The following is a 19,101-nucleotide window of genomic DNA, read 5'->3' on the forward strand; positions in this document are numbered from 1 at the left end:
GGGTGTTACAATCTTTTCCCCTTTGAAAGGGGAAAACTGACACACTGTTAAGAACAGTAAAGTAAATCATGGGTAAAAGCCCTCTGAAAGCTGATACATGCAAAATATAAGCCATTTTTATCCATTAGCTTTCTTACAGCTGAGGTCAGGCATACACACTGAAGACAAGTTCAATTGAAATTATTGGTGTTCCCTCAATACTGTTTCAGATCAGTGAATGGGGTGAAATAAAATGTTAAACACCCAAACATCACCTTCAGAACTGAACATTGTTTTCCAGCACCCTCACAGACAGAGAGGAAAAGAGTCCTTTCAGAAACCCTGGAGAGCCGCTGCCTGTCACTCTCTACAGAGTGTAGAGATCAGAGCTAGACCAAGGGTCTGAACCAACATAAGGCTAATATTGGTGCTCCCAGTGCTCAAATATAAGCCTTGTTAACTCATCCTTGGCTGCCATGTCTGAATTAAACCTAAAAAAGAAAAGCACTGGTAAGTGGGGAGCCCGCAGCCCTAAAAACAAACCTGTAGGGAAAGGAAGCAGAGACACAGAAACAAAAACAAGAAACTTCAAATTTAGAGCTTTTATTAAGAACTACTAGAAAAAAATAGATTCTCATCCTCCCCCCAGCATAACACAGCAAATGCAATCATTACATTAGAATTGTCAGTTTCCTGTTATTTTGGAATACACTCAGACAAAGACTGGAACCAGCACATAGTAAAAATATAAAGTTTCTTCTGTGTGGAATAATTTAAAGGTATCTGTATCTGATTTTTAAGAAATACCAGTCTCTTCCATATTTTAGTAACTGCAGGTCACCTCTGCATGCCCAGAAAACACTTCACTATTTTCAAAAGGGCCTATCCAATGACCACTGTTATCTACACATTTAACAACTCTATTCCAGGCACAAAGCCAGTTTGTTGACCTTTTTTCCAAAAGATTGTAACAGCTTGGGTTACAAAACTTGGGAGTTCTCAAGTCTTGGCATTAGCAGGAGAAAAACGTCTACCTCAAGCTTACAATTAAAAGGCAAAGAAGCTGGAGTAGAAAGAAATTGTGATGCAGCTTGGTTCCTGCAATCTTAGACAGCTCTGAAAAAGGACAAAGCAGGGCAGCAGGTGAAAATCATATGGAATTGAGCATTTACATTCTTCCTCTGGGCTCCAAATGACGAAGTTTGATCCTAATGAGTTAGGTGCAACTACAGATATTAAAAACAACAGTTCTGATGCCCCAACAAACTAGAAATCCCAGGATTCCACAGCACTGAGCCATGGCAATTGAAGTGGTATCAACTGCATTATTTCTGCAGTGCAGATTAGACCTGAATCTGAAAAAGTTTGATCAATCTACCACTTATGATAAAATACAGACTGACTACTATGCAACAGGAACACAAGCTTCTTAACAATTTTGTTTAGTGGTATGTATATGTAAGATACATTCACTTTGGAGAGATAAATTTGCAATAAAATTTTTAAAAGCTAGAAGTTAAGTTGATTTATAAGATGTTTGTAGTGATTCATTCAATTAAAAAGAAAATTAAGAGAAAAATATATTTACCATAGGGAATATAACCTGGAGTCATATATGATTGTCATCAGTTCCCTGTGCAGCCCCTAGTATCCGCATCCACCTTCTCGTGCAGTCCAGCTAGTCACCTTAATTATAGAGCCATCCCGCTCTGCCTTATTCCTGACCTCCAAAAAATGGGAAAGTTGAAAGCCATTCCAGTTCCAGATTTTCCCTACTACTAAGTTAGCAAATGGATCATATACACAATTGTACACATTACACCGCTGATACTAGATGTGGCTTTTCAGTCCATGTCATTAAGACCAGCCAAAGAGTTACAAAATAGTTGGAAAGCTTTGTAAAACTCTTTTCAGGGTGTTTTGTTTATGTCAAACAAAAAGAGCAAAGGAGGTACGTGTTTGGGGGCAAAGCAGAAAAGCTGTAATGTACTTTTAGAAATGTATATTGATGTAATTTCAAGGTTAAACAAAATGGGAACTGTGCTTTCATGTCATGAAATGGTATCCATTAGACAGGACCTTAATTCTGTGTGCTGATACCAGTGTCTACGTTGCCTGGAGATGTGTAGCCCAAATAATAATAATAATAAAAACTTTCAAGCTGTAGTTTTAAGTTTTTGACAGCTACCCCCAAATGATACTTTGATATTCTTTGAATCATACCAGTTCAAACAATTTGGATTTCAAATGATGTAATTGCTGATCAGTCTGGCTGAGAAAACACTGAAAAGCCCTTTTTTGCAGTCTATTTTGTTCAGAGCTGAAAGGATTCAGAATTTAACAGTGGAAAAAAGTCTACTGAAGCTGTGGAGTGAAATATAGCCATCCAGTAAAAGTTAAGACAGTTTTAATTTTTTCCATTTTGTGCATTCCTATTGCATTTTTAAAAAGGGGATGTGAAAAAGGAACCTTGCCTAGCTTTGGTATTGCTGTGCAAACAGGCCATTACACAATTTTCAAAATGAATGAGATAAATACATTTCACACCACAGCCAGCAGAGGGAACAAGAAATTAAGAAAAAGGCAGAGAAATAATACAAAAGTCTTTTGTAGTGCCATGAAAGCTTCCCCCTCCTCTAAAATGGATTCTCAAAGCTTGGCAAGTCTTGTAAGAAAACTGAATAAAAGCTAGAGGGACAGAGTTTCCAAGACTGAATCTGATAATTTCTCCAAACTCTCTTTCAACATGTCTCACTTTGTAATTTCCAATGCATCCAACCCGTTCATCAGGATGGTTTCCTTCCCAAAGCCCTCTCTTTCTCTAAAACTGTATGCTGACACTGGCACATAAGCATTATGATGCCAACATTCCAGTAAGTTGCAAAAAGTCGTAATTAATCCAGGGATATCTCTTGCATATGCTCACAGCAGCACAGCAACCTTGCATGAGACCTACTAGGACTGCTTGGGGAAAAATAACTACTGTTGTCCTGATTTGGCGGGACACAGCATAGCAATCTGGTGGGGGAAACCTAGAGCAGAGAAGAGACACTATACTGGAATGCACTATGCCCGGTCCATTTCTAAGCATAATTCAAACTGGTGTTATACTGAACTGGACAGTTTGGGACAAACTAAAGAGTGATCTTCCTCCAGGGGAACACTATGGACTTTGCCAGAGAGTCTTCTTCAGGGGCTCCATGAATGAAGAGTAGGTCACAGTGGCCAGGAGTAGAGCTTTCCTGTTGTGGTTCCACACCTGTGGATGGCTCTTCCAAGGGCAGCCTACCACACACACATGTTATCTTTTTGTGTAAAGCTAGGCTATTTTTATTTTCCCACTTTATTAAAAAAAAACCACACACACACAAATTTAGTCCTCAATTTGACTTGATTTAGTGTTATTATCTCTATGGAATGGTTCTGCATCTTACAATGTCATTATATCTGGCTTAAGGGCTGTGTGTGATCTCCCAGAGACCTTTTCCCAATAAAAATGGTGCTGGAATTTAGCGGCTAACTGGAAAACCCCATTAAAACCAGCATTTCTTGCTTGTTTTTATGGTCTTTACCATTTTGACATCAAAAACTTCAAGCAATATATCACAAGGCAGGTCCTAACATTGGTCTCCAAACTCACCAAGATTGCCAATCCTTGTTTTAACTGAATGTTGTCTATCCTCAGAATAACTTTAGTGGTATAAAATAGATCTTTTTTTCATTTGTTAAAAAGCATATTGAAAGAGATGACAGCAGGAAGGTGTTTGGAAGCCACAAAATGCTCATAGTAAGATGAAGAATCATCCCTGGAGTGACATTTGTTTAAGCTGCACATACTGCCAGGAGCAACAGCAGCAGGAACCAGAGAGGTACAGAGTACTGCTCCAGGAAACTCTCACCATGCAAAGCGACAGACTGCTTCTCCAATCTCCAATCTGCCTCCTTATATATGGGCAATATTTCTCTATTCCCATATAGTTATCACTCCCTCCTTCTCCCCACTCCTTTTCCATCATCAGTATTTTATTTTATTTTTTGCCAAAGTTGAAAAAATACAGATTCCCAGAAGCTCAACCAATAAACTCTATTCAGAAAAGTGCTTCTCAAAGTGTGGGCCGGGACCCTCCTGTATGGACACAAAGGGGAAGTAGATATCAGATGCTCTTATGCATAATCATGGCTGAAATCCCCTCTTCTGCCCAATGTTTCAAAGACAGCTCTCCTCAAATGGGTGTCCTCCAGTTGCATTGCACTAAAACTCGTGTAATCTCAAGCCCCTGTGGGCTGGATGGGGATTATGGTTTTAACACATGCAATGGAAAAACGGGAAGTTCTTCTGAGGACTCCACAATTCTGTCCTCTTTCCCACTGAAACAAAAAGGAAGGCACAATGGATTCTAGGGTGTGGCTGAAAGGCTTTCCAAGAGGATAGCGCTTACAAAAGAGGTAGTAACAGTGTTTCCTTGAAACTAGATTCTACTTAAATAAACTCAGAAGAAGAATCCAGTTGTGCTTTTTTCTAATGAAGAATTCCAGGAGGTTCCAGCTCCTGTTGTAACTAATGCATTGGGGAGAGGGGGCTCAAATACTCAATATTCTCCTGCTTTTCTTTGTTTGTTGCTTGTATCAAGGGCTGCCTTTCAATGGATCACAGTGAGGGAGCTACTCTGCTATATACAAAACCCTGACACATCAATATTCTCCTGTTTCCAAAAAAACATGATAGGCAAAACTGCCTCTCTTTGTACAGAAATGAGCAAGATTGACATAGTTCAGCATTCAAAGCCCATGAGCAAGATAATGAGAAGGGTGACACTCTGCAAAATGGATTAGGAATTTAAGTGTTAGAAGTCTGGATAGCAGCAGCTGGTTTCCATGCCAGTGGCGGTGATGAATCCACAGCAAGTTTTAGCCTGAAGGTTGCAGGAGCTATCCAAGGTGCTGAGGTCTAGCCCCCAAATCAGTTTCACTCTTTGCACATTTCCTTTGAAGTCTGTCTGGACTAAAAATCAGAGCCAACTCACCACCCCACTAACGATTGTTTGAATACCTCTGTTATATGGTCAAAACCTGAATGCAAACAAAGTCACACTGCTTTCAAAAGAAAAGTCCAACAGATCAGCAATGTAGGTACATCTTGCAGGGATGGGCAGTTTGTGCCCCCTAGTCAGCACAGCTAATGGCAAGGAAAGGTGGGAATGGCAGCTTAGCAATGTCTGGGGAGCCAAAAGTTGTCCAACCTCTGGACTACTGGATCTTTTTTTTAAAAAGCAGGTTATCAGTACCATATTCCCAAGGAAGAAAGGCTTTTCTACAGATAGCTAAGAGAAGAGGTGTGTTATTATTTCTTTCAAGGCCACCTCCATTCAGAAGCTCAAGAACTGCTACACCAGAAGCTCAACAGTAAGCAAGGAAGGTCACAAGACGCCATGGAAGATCTCAACTTTTCTTCTTAGCCTCCTCACAGAGACCAAAGAAAAAAGAAGGTGCAAAGTAGCCAAGAATCCATGATCCTTCATTTCTCCCAGGTGACGAGGCACACGTAAGGCTCTTACTCTTCACTCACAAGCACATGCACTCGATGCCAAGCATTGTTGAGCACTCCCAAAATGTTCCAAATAGGCCCCACTGTGTCAGGCTGTTCATTGTAGCTGTTGTCCACAGCCTTGCAGACAATGTTTAGCTCTCTGGTGCCAGGGGGTACAGAAACATTCAGCTGCCAGAGTTGCCATGACCAAGCTCGGCCAGGCAACTGCTCTTCTCCAGTAAGCTCTGCTTCACACCAGCTCTTTCCACCATCCAGAGAAACATCTACACGGATAACTTTTCGCCCACCTCCGCTCCAGGCATAACCTTTCACGGTGAGCTCCCCACAGCTGATGATGGTCTCAGGGCCTGGCTCAGTGATGGCTGACTGGATGGGCATGTCTTGGATGGCAGGAGCCTTGGAAAAATCCACTGTGTCCCATGTCACTGCAGGAGAAAATCCTTTATAATCCTTCTGCTGCCAATGACTTGAGCTTTCATTTGGGCTGACAGTAATCTTGGCCAACCATTTGACATTACGGGCACCAACTACACCTGGCACAACAACCCTGAGGGGAAATCCATGATCCCGGGGCAGCTCCTCACCATTCATCTCATAAGCCAAAAGAACATCCCCTTCAGGACTCATAGCTTTCTTAAATGGGATGGAGGCCCCATAAACAGTGCCAGTCTGGTCCTTGTCCAGGCCTTCAAAGCAGACATGCCCTTCATCACCTTGTTTGTAGCCAGCCTGCAGCAGAACATCCTGAAGTCGGGCACCCCCCCAGCGGGCATTGCTAATTGCCCCAACACTCCAGCCTAGCCGGTTGGTGTTCTTGAGAGCATTCATCTCTGCCCTACGATTGCCAGCACACTGCAAGGCAGCGGTCACCTCATGCTTTGGGAAATTCCTCTTCAAGTCTTGCAGGGACAGAGACACTGCCCGTCCACGGGGACCCTCCACATGTAGACGGTAGGTTTCAGGGTCCACAAGTGGCACAGGGAGGTGGTTGCGTTTGAAGAAGAGCTGGTTGGGAGTCAGGTAGTTTTCAGTGATCAGCTCCGAAGGGGGCTCTGCATTGAAGGGCTTCAAAGAGTTGACTTGAAGGGCAGGGTGGCGTGGAGGGTCATCAACATAGGGATCTCCTGGAGTGGGTTGGGGGGGCTCTTCTGGGCTCAGTTGCCCCACTTTGAAACCCTGAAGGATTTCCAGCACATGCTCCTGGTTGTGCATGGCATAGAGGGCCCAAAAGGGTTCCAGAGCACCACCAGCTGCCAGAAGAATCTTGCTTTTGCCTCCTGGATGCTGCTCTATGAAGTCTGTGATATCGAAAACATCGCTGCCATAGGTCACCCACACCCGATTGGCCTCACTGTGGTGGCGAGCCACCTCCTGCCTAGTATAGGTAGGAAACAGGGGGCCAGATGCAGACTCTGGGGCCTCAGCCTTGGTAGCCTATGAGGGAAGATAAACAAGCCATCAAAGCAATGGGAAAAACAAGGAGTGGGATCATTCTTCCCCTGATCCACTGTCTGGAACCAGATTTTGAGGATGTTGAGGAGTCCTACCATCCTACTATTTCCCACCATTTCCTTCTCTTCCTTGTGGGCATTCTGCTTGCTTCTCAGAAATGCCCTACACAGCGGTATGAACCATGCTGGATAAGGGAAGGGGAGAAAATCCCTGGAAACTGGGAGAAAATCCCTGGAAACTGGGATGAAGCACCTTCTGTGAATATAGCTTCACAAAGAGAAGAAAAAACCACCCGATTCCCTGAGATTCTCTCTTCTCTCAGCACTGTAAACTCTTCATCATTTAGGAGGGTCCACAGTCACCCATTTGTGGCACTACAGGGTTGCTGTGGGGAAGACAAGGTGACAAATCTTCTGTTGTCAGCCCATTTGTGAACTCTTAAATTTGGATCCACTATTATGCTCCATTATTTTAGATAATTAACCCACAACAATTTTGGAAGTCTCCTTTCAGGCAGAATCTCAAAGCCTCCTCCTAGCTCCACAATGACTGCAAGTTTCCCTTGTCCAGCTCTTCTTTTGGCTGCATCCAGATCTTGCAAAGGCTACTTTTCTGGACTACATTGTCTCATATTTTCCAGTCATTATCTATGCTGGCTGGAGGAATTCCAAAAAGGAACCTTTCCAAACTCTGATTGCATCCCAGTCCTTCCCCCAGCTATTCAACTCACCCGGTGACGTTGATCTCCATATGCCAAGATGGTGCCTATGCCCAGCCCAGCCCCTGCCAGCACAGCTGCCCCCATGAACCTTCTGCGTCTTGGGCCACCAGCCTCGTTCCAAGTGTTGTGGGAGCGGAAGCAACTAAAGGCCGAGTGGGCCAGAGGGAGGGTCCTCCGGACCATGTCTCGCAACCTGTAACAAAAGCAATCCAAAAGAAGTGGCTTAGGTAGATACTTTGTACATTTGGCAAATATGGCAAATGATCACACTCATAAATTAGTTATTTTCTGATGATGAGAGGATGGAACAAAGCTATATTAGATGGCTTTTAAAACAAATAACAGTATTCACCAGATTCATGGAGGATCGTGAAAGGCAAATGCCACGCACAAAAAAGTAACCTCTGCTCTTAAAGCAGAGTTTGGGAAAGGGTTTGTTTGTTTGTTTGTAAGGAGGTATTAGGGTGGGCTTTTTGGACAACTCCCAGAATCTCCTAGCTACCATCACTGTTGGTGGCTGTGGAATTCTGGAAGTTATAATTCAAAAAGCCCTTGTTTTCACAAGCTGAGCTATTTAACTTTTTATCCTCATGGCTCTCCAAAAGGAAATGATATGAGGAAGTACACCAAGGCTGCATCTACACTGTAGAAATAATCCAGTTTCAACACCACTTTAACTGCCATGGTTCAATGCTACAGAATTCTGGAAACTGTAGTTTTGTGAAACATTTAGCCTCCTCTGTTAGAGAGCTCTGGTGCCCCAAAATCCATAGCATTAAGCCAAGACAGTTAAAACCTTGTCAAATTTGATTACTTTTGCAGTGTGGATGCAACTCAAGTCTACAAAAGCTCATGCTACAATATCTTTTGCTCAGTTAGTATCAAAGATGCTACAGGATCCCTTTGCATACTGCTTTTCCAGATGAACATGGCTATGTCTCTGTATTCTACCCACAGGAAGTAATTACACCTAAACTGTTTTCAAACTGGTTTAGATCTATAGTGTAGATGCTCCCTTTCTGACTCTACAGGGCAAGTGTTCTACAGCATGCAGAGGAGCATGACACTAGAAAAGAAATGACCCTGAATTCTTTAAAAATGCTGTGTCATACATACAAAGACTGTGGTGTAACACAAACTGCAGGTTGCACACTGCAGCAACACAACAGAAGCTACCACAGATCACAGCAGATCTGTAAGAGTTGCTTTCCCATCTCCAAACAGTTTAATTCTTGCCTCCAAGACATTCTGGCTATCTAAAGGCAATACTGTGAACAAGCAACCTAAGGAACTTTTGCCAAACCAGGAAAATAAAACGAATTTGTTCTGTTCCCTTGCTGGCATTTCAACTCTTTGGCAGTTTAGTTAAAAAGTCTCCATGCCTCCAGTCACAACCCATAGCAATTCTGAAGCTCTTTTAAGATGGTAATGGTGGTGGTGATGATGATGATGATGATGTTCATATCCAATTTCCCCCCCAAAATTGAAACTCAAAGCAGCTTGCAATGTAAAAGAATACAGTTAAAACATACAAAATATGAGCATTAAAATAGAAAACTATTACAGTGTTAAAACAAATCACAGAATAAACAAATAAAATGCAATTTAAAAAGATAAAAGCTTTTAAAAAACAGTACAATTATAACCATAGAGCACCCCCTACCCCATTCTTTAAAAACTTTCTGTTTTAAAAGCCTATCTGAATAAAACAGTTTTAGCTTTCTGCTAGAAGGCCAACAAGGACAGAGCCATTTTGGCTTCCCTGGACAGGCAGTTCCAGAGTCTGTGGACAGCCATCAAAAAGGCCTGTTCTTATGTTACCACCAACCATACTTGCCAACCTTATGGCCCCACCAACCAACATTTTAAGTATAAGGTGTTTATAAAAACAGGCTCAGCATTTTTTCTAAAGTTTTGGGTGGTGATTCCTGTGAATCTACAGAAACTGCAACACACATTTTCCGCCATCATTTTCTTTATTTCCCCCCTTTGTATTTCCAAATTTTGGGCAAACACGTATTTTCTGCAATCGGAATAAGTTATACAAAATAGGCAACCTCATGGGGGTATGCAGATGCCCGCTTTTACATTTTGATTGTCTGGTACATCTGGCACAGGATTTTAAACACTGGCAGCACAGGTGTCTAGCTTCCAGCTGCAGAACTGGTGAGTAATCATTAACTCTTGCCCCCACTCAAGGTGATACAAAAGGAGTCAGATAGCTAAAAAAAAAAGGGATCTCCCTACCCAGACTGCACCTTTGGCCTGGAATCCTCAGACACAAGCTATGTTGAAAGGGAAGGGATGCACACAGAGATAAGATTAGAGTCCACCTACGATTAGGCAGGGAGCCAAGACAAATACTCTGAAAGACTCTTCAAGAAAGGTCAACAGAGGTCTCTTTGCTTCCTCTTTACTAGGACCTAGCAATGGTGCTTCGGGCTGGAACTAAAGAGTGCTGGTAGGGCACTTCTGCATGTGTGATGAAATGGCATGCATGGGTGGAGACTGCAGAACAGCAAGAGTGGAAGGAATATCAAGGTCGTAAGCTGTGATTACTGTAAGTTTAAGAAAGGTGCTGTGCTATCTTACAACACTGGGCATCTCTGTTCAGTTCACAAGCTACCTAACACTATCGATACAGGTAGCCCAAGGGGGGAAAAAATCATTGAATGTAGTAGGCTTTCTTTGGCACCAACAAGGCAAGAACTATGTGGGAAAATTTATCTAATCAAACCAGAAACAAACTGAAGAATTGTCACTTGTTTCTCCTCACATCCTAAAACCCACCAATAATTTTTCATACCTTACAAGTGGCCTTTTCACATTAATATTTTATCTCATCTTATCCTTACCTAACACAGAATCTAGAGCAAACCAAGACCTTGTTATCCTAATTTACCAATACAACAATTGTTTCTATAAAAGGACAGTATCCAGCAGGATAGGCAAGTAGATACAATTACAATCTGTATATTTGGGCAAAGGACACTGAGCAGTTTTTACGGTCCTCTGATAATTGTCTTGGGAGGCTGGACTCCTAAGTTGGACTAGCAGGCTAATGATCAACATTTCTCTTCCTTCAAGACTGATGTTTGATGGAAGTAAGTTGCATTTTCCCATACCAGTATGTTCTCTGTAGTGTGGAGAGGCCACTCTGGCTAGGTCTGGACAGCAACATCTTCTCTGAACCTACATATAACAGAAAGAGTTAGAGAGGGCTTGCAGTAAACAACATATGCTGAAGGTGCATATCTGGAAACTGTGTTCCTTCTCCGAGATGTTTGCATTAAAGTCAAGGGCAGAGGTAACACTTTACATTGAAATCTCTGAGACTTTACATTAAAGTCTAGGGAACCACGGATGGGCTGTATTGGCACCCCATGGAACCTACTGGCAGCCTCACATCCCACCACAGGTGCATCACTGAATTTCATTGGCATAATGATTCCATCCTCATTTTAAAACACAGGGCATGAGGAAAATGCACCTTGTTTTTAAGCTGAATCGGACTTCTGGAAACCTTCCAGAAATATTATTCAGCTTAAAAACATGGTCCTATATGTGGAGCACACAGCCTACCTTGGGTCTAGGAGCTTTCTTAACGTTTACAAGGGGAACTACTTAAGATAGCACTGTATATCATCTTACTGAGTTTTCCGGTAGTAGCCTATAGAAGACACCCAAGTCATATGGAAAATAGATGTTGACACACATTTGTAAGCAGGTATTTTAAAAGGCAATTTGTGAAAGAGGCATTTAAATTGCCAGTGATGCCAAGATGTTTACCACTTTACCTATTAATTTAATTAAAATGCCCATTTTTTTGCTATGTTTATCATCAGATGGTAAATGAAGGAACATGGGCAAGAGAACCTGAAGTTGCATTTCCTTCAGCATTTATTAAAAAGATGTAGACATTTAGGTTATGACCTGGCAATTCTGCTTTTCCCCCCCCCAGCTTTGCAACATGGGTCACTACTAGTACCACTATACAGATAGAAGTTATACTCCACTATACAGGGAAGGAGGAACTTGTCCCTCAAAACCTAATGAGCCCATGTTGAAATGTTTTCAGCTCAGGTTCAAGTCTAAATTTCTAGCCATTGTAACTTATGGTCAATTTACTGAAACTTATAACTGGAGAAGTTGGGATCACTGGTTCGTAATGAAATTCATTATGAACCAGAATCATATTGAGGGAGTTTTCTCAAGCAATATAAAGTGCCTTCAACAAGCAAGGATGTACATATGTATGACACACACAAAACAGATGTAATTTTCTTCTTCTTTAAACACAACAGTGCCACCAAATACTAACAGAAACTTGTTTTATTTTAAATTTGGAAGCTCACTTTCAACAATTTGAACATCATTGGCTCAATTACAGTTTTACTGAGAGTTTATGTTCCTCTTTCAGTAGATCAAAGGTGGGAATAATTTGACAACATATGGAGGGCTGCATGATTCTCACCCTTGCAACAGATCAACTATTACTAACTTGCACTGCAACTATATCTATATTTATTCGGAAGTCCAACTGAATTCAATACAATTTACTTCTTTGCAGGTATGCATAATTGCATCATTATACATTTTTTGCCTTTGATCTACTACTTCCTGTTTTTCTTCATGTTAACCATCAACACACTACCAATTTCTGAAACCGGTTTGAGTCCTTATATTTGTGGATCCAAAATTTAAAGTTTATGCATCAGCCATTTACTTTCATATCATTTGAAGCAGGCAGGAAAATATCCCCAGTTATAACAAGATGATGTTCTACACTCCACCTAAAAATGCTGACTTTTTAAAATGCAAGTGTAAAAAGTTTAACCAATACTCATTAATTCCAGTGAATTATTTTTAAAAACATCTAATTATTAACAAACAAGTGAGTTGGGGTAGGTAACCTCTTTTTGGCCTGAGATCTGGGTTTTGGCCTGAGATCTGGGCCCACAGCGAGCTTCTGTTGGCACAGAGCAGAATGAAGTTCTTATCACCAATCAGCTGCTGACAGTAGATAAAAACCTTTCCTTGCCTGAGAAAAAGAGGTGGGATTTTGAGAAGCTGCCAAGCCAGAATCATTAACTTTACACAGATCCCACTTTCCCTGCAAGATGAAGATTCAAGACTGCTAAAAAATGAGGGACATCAGCACATCTTAGCTGCCTAATAGGTCAGAGGCTCTTGGAGTAATAAATTACCGTAAAACTGAATCTCATTCCGGTGTCCTTCCACATTATACAGTTAAAGCTATGATTCCACGTTAACTGCCATACAGGCATCCTATGGAATCACAGGATCTGCAGTTTAGGGAGGGCACTTGGAATTCTTAGCCAGAGAGTGTTCCTCTGGTGCCTCTGACTAAACTATACATCCCAGGATTACATAGGATAGAGCAATGCTGATTAAAATAGAATCATAGCGCTGTAATGTGAAAGAGCCCTAGGATTTGTCTCTTTTGCCAGACAAGGATAAAAGGGATAAAAGTATCCCTTAACTTAAGTGGGTTGGGGACTAGATATCCTTCTAAACTCCCACCAGCCCTAGACAGAACTGCCAGGGGTGAAAGTGGTTTGGAGTTGAAGTCCAAGAACATTTGGAAAGCCATACACCTATCTTACTGTTTAAGTTTAATGTTTTAATGTTTTATGGCTCTGATCCTCTCTTTAACAAGTATTGCGTAGTTTAGAAATACTCTCATATTTTATCACCATACAAGGAAGTTCCACCTGTTAAGCTTCTGGAAAAAAAGGAAATAAAAGAAGGGGTAGGGCAACTAACGTCAAAGTTAGTAGATTGTTGGTTAAGATACCCTGTCTTGCCTTAAGGCTTCTCAGCAGGTAAACTTTGCTGCCATTTGGACAGGGCAAAGAGGAGTGGAGTCAAACTACCTCAGAAGCAACAGGATGGCTATTGACTATGTACTGACTATGTTGGCCCTCCACAGCCATGGGTTTATTATCCACAGATTCAAACATCCACAGCTTGAAAATATTTAAAAAATACATAAATTTAAGAAAGCAAACCTCAATTCAGCTGTTTTATATAGGAGACAAATTTTACCATGTCATTGTATTTAATGGGAGTAAATGGTATTTCTTGCCAAGATTCGCCTTAGATAACAGATGCGCCTTAGAGTTGCCATAAGTTGGAAATGACTTGAAGGCACACACCAACAAATGGTATCTACTATGCCATTTATTTAATGGGATTTTGGTATCCACAGGGGATTCTGGAACCAAACCCCAGAGGATACCAAGGGCCCACTGTAAACCCGACTTCTCTTGGATATTTGGTGTAGAAGGAATAGTATGTGGGCATATGTGCCTTCAAGTTGCCTGTTGACTTATGGTGATCCCACTGAATTTTGTAGGGTTTCCTTAGGCAAGGAATACGCAGAGGTGATTTTGCCAGTTCCTCCCTCTGAAATATAGCCTACAGCACCTGACATTCATCGACAGTCTCTCATCCAAGTACAAACCAAGGCTGACACTGCTTAGCTTCTAAGATCAGATGGGATCTAATGCCTTTAGGGGTATGTACGCCCCCAGGACTAGTAAAGTGAGTTGTAATTACTCTTCCAACTTTCCAATATAGGCTCCTATATGTTTACTCAAAGAAATGAGTTCCACTGAGCACAGAAGGGTTCTAGCTCCAGGTGAGCAGATCTACAGTGGGCCCTTGGTATCCGCTGAGATTTGGTTCTAGGACTCACCATGGATACCAAAATCTGTGGATGCTCGTCCCATTAAACACAATGGCACAGTAAAATTGGTATAAAACAGCAAAAACAAAGTTTGCTTTTTGGAATTCATCTCTTTTGGAAATGTTTTCAATCGTGGATGGTTGAATCCGTGGATATGGAGGACTGTACTTCACTTGACAGGACAAGGGAACCCTCTCTTAAGGAAAGGAAGCTCCAGGATGAGTTACACAGCAGCACCTGGAGGCAGGTGCTTTTCTCTGGCTGAGGGCTGTGCCTTTGGCCCCAAAACAGCTTCTCCTTCTTCCAGAGCTGGGAGCCCAAAGGCCAACACAACACACACGCAGGAGTGCAGAGCTGTGGCAGGCTGTCTGAGGGGCCTCTTTTTGGAGAAAGCACCCCAGAAGCGCCATATGATATATATATATATATATATATAGACAAAAAGCCAAGCATGTGCCCTCTTGTTTCCCAACCAGGGTGACCAGAAGTCCTCCTTTTCCAGGATATGTCCCATATTTCAAGCTTCTCTCCAGGAGGAATCCCAAAATGCCCTCCATTTGGAGCACGACATAAATGGGCTGCATCCACCCTGCAGAGATAAACCAGTCTGACACCACTTGGAGCTGCTGTGGTTCCATGCTATGGAATTCTGGGAATTGTAGTTTGCTGTGACGCCAGACCGCTAGAACTATCTTGGCTCCATGCTACTGAATTCTGGGAATTGTAGTTTGCTGTGGCACCAGGTCACCTGAACTGCCATGACTCTGTGCTATGGAATTCTGGGAACGGGAGTTTCCTGGGAATTGTAGTTTGTTCTGGTGCCACAGGGGACTACAATTCCCAGCATTCCATAGCATTGAGCCGCGAAAGAATGAAAGCGGTGCCAAAGAGGGTTCTCTCTCCAGTGTGGATGCAGCCAGAAGAGGCCGATTATCCGCTGGCTCCTTTCCCCTGAGACAGCTGCCTTCCCCGAGGGCTCCCTCCCCCCTCTGGGTCCAGGCCTCACCTGCTCTGGCCTTCGAAGGAGAGCCGCTGAGGGCGAGAGGAAGACCGGAGGGGATCCTTGAAGCTCCGGTTCTTGAGGCACTCCCTCCCCGCCGACGTGTGTTTTCGAGATGCCGGCGGAGGGAGAGGGAGGAGAGGCCTTCCTCCGGCTCCGCCTTCGCCTCAGAGCCTGTACGGGGCCTCCCTGGGGGCTGCTGCCTATACAAACTCCTTCCTCCACCTTCGCTGGCGCTGGGGCATCGGGCCCCGCTGAACGGGGAAGGGCCACAAATAACAAAAGCGCCATGTTTTTACCTGAGAGAACACCTCTCTAGGACTCTCTAGTAGGTCCTCTGCCAGACATTGACCATAGAGTTGCCCTGGAGGAGCTGCAAAGGCCTAGTGGAGCGTCCTCTCTAGGAATCTCTTCAGTGTGACCTTTGGTTAAAGTTGACCATAGAGCTGCATTGGAGGACCTAGATGTTCCTAGAGAGAACATGCTAATAAAATCTGTGAATAATCAAAGGCACAAAACTCGAAGCCCCAAACGCAAGGGGCAAGTGTACTGCATGTAAATGGAACCACGAAGTACAGTACACCGCCCACAAGCCACAAAACAGGGCTGCCTGTGGTTGTTGTTAACCGCCCTCCAGGGGACCCTGGCTGCATCCGCACTGTAGAAATCATCCAGTTTGCCACCGTTTTAACTGCCAGGGCTCAGTGCTTGAAGGTTTGGAGGCAGCTGTGGCAGCAGAGGCCTCTGACAGAAAAGGCCAACTGTCTCACAAAACTGCAATTGCTGTAACATTGAGCCATGGCAGTTAAAGTGGTGTCAAACTGGATTATTTCCACAGTGCGGATGCAGTCCTCTGGGTGAGGCGTTTAGTCCCCCTATCCTCCACTGCTCCACTCAAGGCTTGTAGATTCAGGCCTGTGGCCTTCTTGATTGAGGCTATCCATCTGGCATGTTTTCTTCCTCTCTGCCTTCGACCTTTCCTAGCATCATTGCCTTTTCTAGTCATTCATTTTTCCTTATGATTTGGCCAAAGTTTTCCTGATGCAAAAGCATGATGGCTTCTTGAGAAATTCAGTGTCCTCTGCCTAACAAAGGGGTTTGTGGCCTCACAAAGGATGGAGACATTGGATTGCAAAGGAAGTGTCTTTGTTGTGTTGCAAATGGATGTTAAATTTCCAAGACTTTTGAGACTCTCCCAGCAACCACATGGCCAAGAGGAGGAGGTCCAGCCTGGAAGAAACACCTCTCCATACCCTTTGAGAAGAAAATACAAAAACAGAAAAATGCAGGACCATGGCTAGCATCTTCAATTTTTTTCACCTATACAGTTTTTAACACCTTGCCTGATGAAGAAACCAGTGGAGCTTTGAAAGCATTCAACTTGTATATTGTGCATTTTCATTGTTCCAATAAAGGTATCCCTGGTGGATTTTTAATGTTATTGGACCGTCAATTTAGTTAGCCTGGCTTCCAGGGAGAGTTCATGACCTGGCTGGTCTAGGACTCGTTTGTCTTTTTAGCCATCCAAGATATCTCCAGTACTCTTCTCAAGCATCACATCTCAAATGAGTTGACTTTCTTTCTGTCAAATTTAGTGGGCCAACCAAATTCCACAAAATACTGTATATCTTCTAAGCTTTCAAAGCTCCACTGGCTTTTTCATCAGGCAAAGGTGTTAAAAATCCAACAGACGTCACATCATTTTTTCACCATCTTCTGTTTGTATTTGGTATTTTTTGATTGGCCCACTAAAGGCATTGATGTTTTGTGGACTTTGGATGCCATTGTACTTTGCCAACACAGCTAACCCTGAATGTTTTTTAAATGAAATAGATATGTGTTGTTACTTCCCCGACAACCTTTTTGAACAAGAAATATTCTGGATTAAAAACACCACCTCAGTTAATTTTATTTCATTTATCACTCTTTTTGCTTGTTTAAAGCAAAAAACCCACACCCACGAATACAGGGACTCAAGAGCCACCATGAGCAACGGATCAAAACATTTTAATGCCTCGTTGGACACCAAAACCAAAATGGCACCCCCCCCCTTTTTTTTCATTCCAAATACAGCAAGCCCTTTGTATCTGCTGGGGTTTGGATCCTGTCCCACCTGTGGATACCAAACTGCATGGATGCTCAAGTCCTATGATGTACAGTGGTAATGTAAAATGGTGTCTCTTATATAAAATAGCAAAATGAAGATTTGCTTTTTGGAATGTATACATTTTTGGAATATTTTCTAGTTGTGGATAATTGAATCCATATGGAAGGCTAACTGTACTTAGAAAGCAGCTGGTATACCAGCTTTCCCTCAAGCACACTAGAGCTAGTTTAGGGAGGCTAAGAGAACTTTAACACTACACAGGTATAGCACTATTATTCTCCTTTAATTACCATGGGATGAAATCCTGGGATTTGTCATTTGGAGAGGCACTGGGAACTTTGGTTCAAAATTCTAAGTACCCTCCCCTAACCTGCTGATCCCAAAATTCAATAGGATGGCAGTTAAAAGTGGAGTTGTGTGAAGAGGCCCCAAGACAAGTTAAGTGTAGGACAGAGTAAGTGTAAAACCAGAGATCTACTGTTGCCGTCTAATATTTGGGCAGCCCAGTTGAAGTATTTGTGTCTTCAAATTGTTTCTGACTTATGGTGACTCGGAAGAGACCACAAGGGCCATCCAGTCCAACCCCCTGCCATGCAGGAAATCACAATCAAAGCATCCCCGACAGATGGCCATCCATCCTCTGTTTAAAGACCTCCAAGGAAGGAGACTCCACTATACTCCGAGGAAGTGTGTTTCACTGTCGAACAGCCCTTACTGTCAGGAAGTTCCTCCTAATGCTGAGGTGGAATCTCTTTTCCTGCAGTTTGCATCCATTGTTCCGTGTTCTAGTCTCTGGCGTGGCAGAAAACAAGCTAGCTTCCTCCTCAATATGGCATCCTTCAAGTATTTAAACAGAGCTATCATATCACCTCTTAACCTTCTCTTCTCCAGGCTAAACATCCCCAGCTCCCTAGGTTGTTCCTCATAGGGCATGGTTTCCAGACCCTTCACCATTTTAGTTGCCTTCCTTTGGACACGTTCCAGTTTCTTCACATCCTTTTTGAATTGTGGTGCCCAGAACTGGACACAATATTCCAGGTGGGGCCTGAAAATCAGAGTGGCACTATTACTTCCCTTGATCTAGACACTATACTATTGATGCAGCCTAAAATTGCATTGGCCTTGTTAGCTGCCGCATCACACTGTTGACTCATGTTCTAGAGCAGATCATTAAACAGAGTCTGTGAAGATCTAGAAGGCAATTCCACAATCACAAAAAGTCAACAGGGGTTTCAGAAAAACAAACCATGCCAGACAAACCTGATCTCTTTTTTTGATAAAATTACCAGCTTGTTACATGATGGGAATGCTGTGGACATAGTATAACTTGATTTCAGTAAGGCCTTTGACAAACTTCCCCATGACATTCTTGCAAACAAGTTTGTAGAATGTGGGCTAGACAAGGCAACTGTTACATGGATTTGTAAATGGTTGTCCAGCCAAATTCAAAGGGTGCTCAACAATGGCTCCTTTTCATCCTGGAGAGAAGTGACTAGTGGAGTTCCACAAGGGTCTGTGCTGGGCCCACTTCTATTCAACATCATTATCAATGACTTGGAGGACAAAATTGGGGGCATACTTA

The 19,101-nt window shown here is 42.7% G+C and overlaps 1 protein-coding gene across 1 annotated transcript; it reads right to left on the reverse strand.

Annotated features, from left to right (window-relative positions):
• Window positions 1-544: 544 nt before the first annotated feature.
• Window positions 545-15,724, reverse strand: SUOX (sulfite oxidase). The gene is made up of 4 exons (XM_042453832.1): window positions 15,419-15,724; window positions 10,826-10,892; window positions 7,710-7,893; window positions 545-6,961 (listed from the first exon to the last, which is right to left on the reverse strand). Exons 2-4 carry the CDS (start codon window positions 10,879-10,881, stop codon window positions 5,531-5,533), a joined length of 1,671 nt encoding a protein of 556 aa, XP_042309766.1. The 5' UTR covers window positions 10,882-10,892; window positions 15,419-15,724; the 3' UTR covers window positions 545-5,530.
• Between the last annotated feature and the right edge of the window lie 3,377 nt (window positions 15,725-19,101).

Source organism: Sceloporus undulatus, chromosome 2 (genome assembly GCF_019175285.1).
Source record: "Sceloporus undulatus isolate JIND9_A2432 ecotype Alabama chromosome 2, SceUnd_v1.1, whole genome shotgun sequence".
In the NCBI taxonomy this organism is placed as follows: Eukaryota; Metazoa; Chordata; class Lepidosauria; order Squamata; family Phrynosomatidae; genus Sceloporus; species Sceloporus undulatus.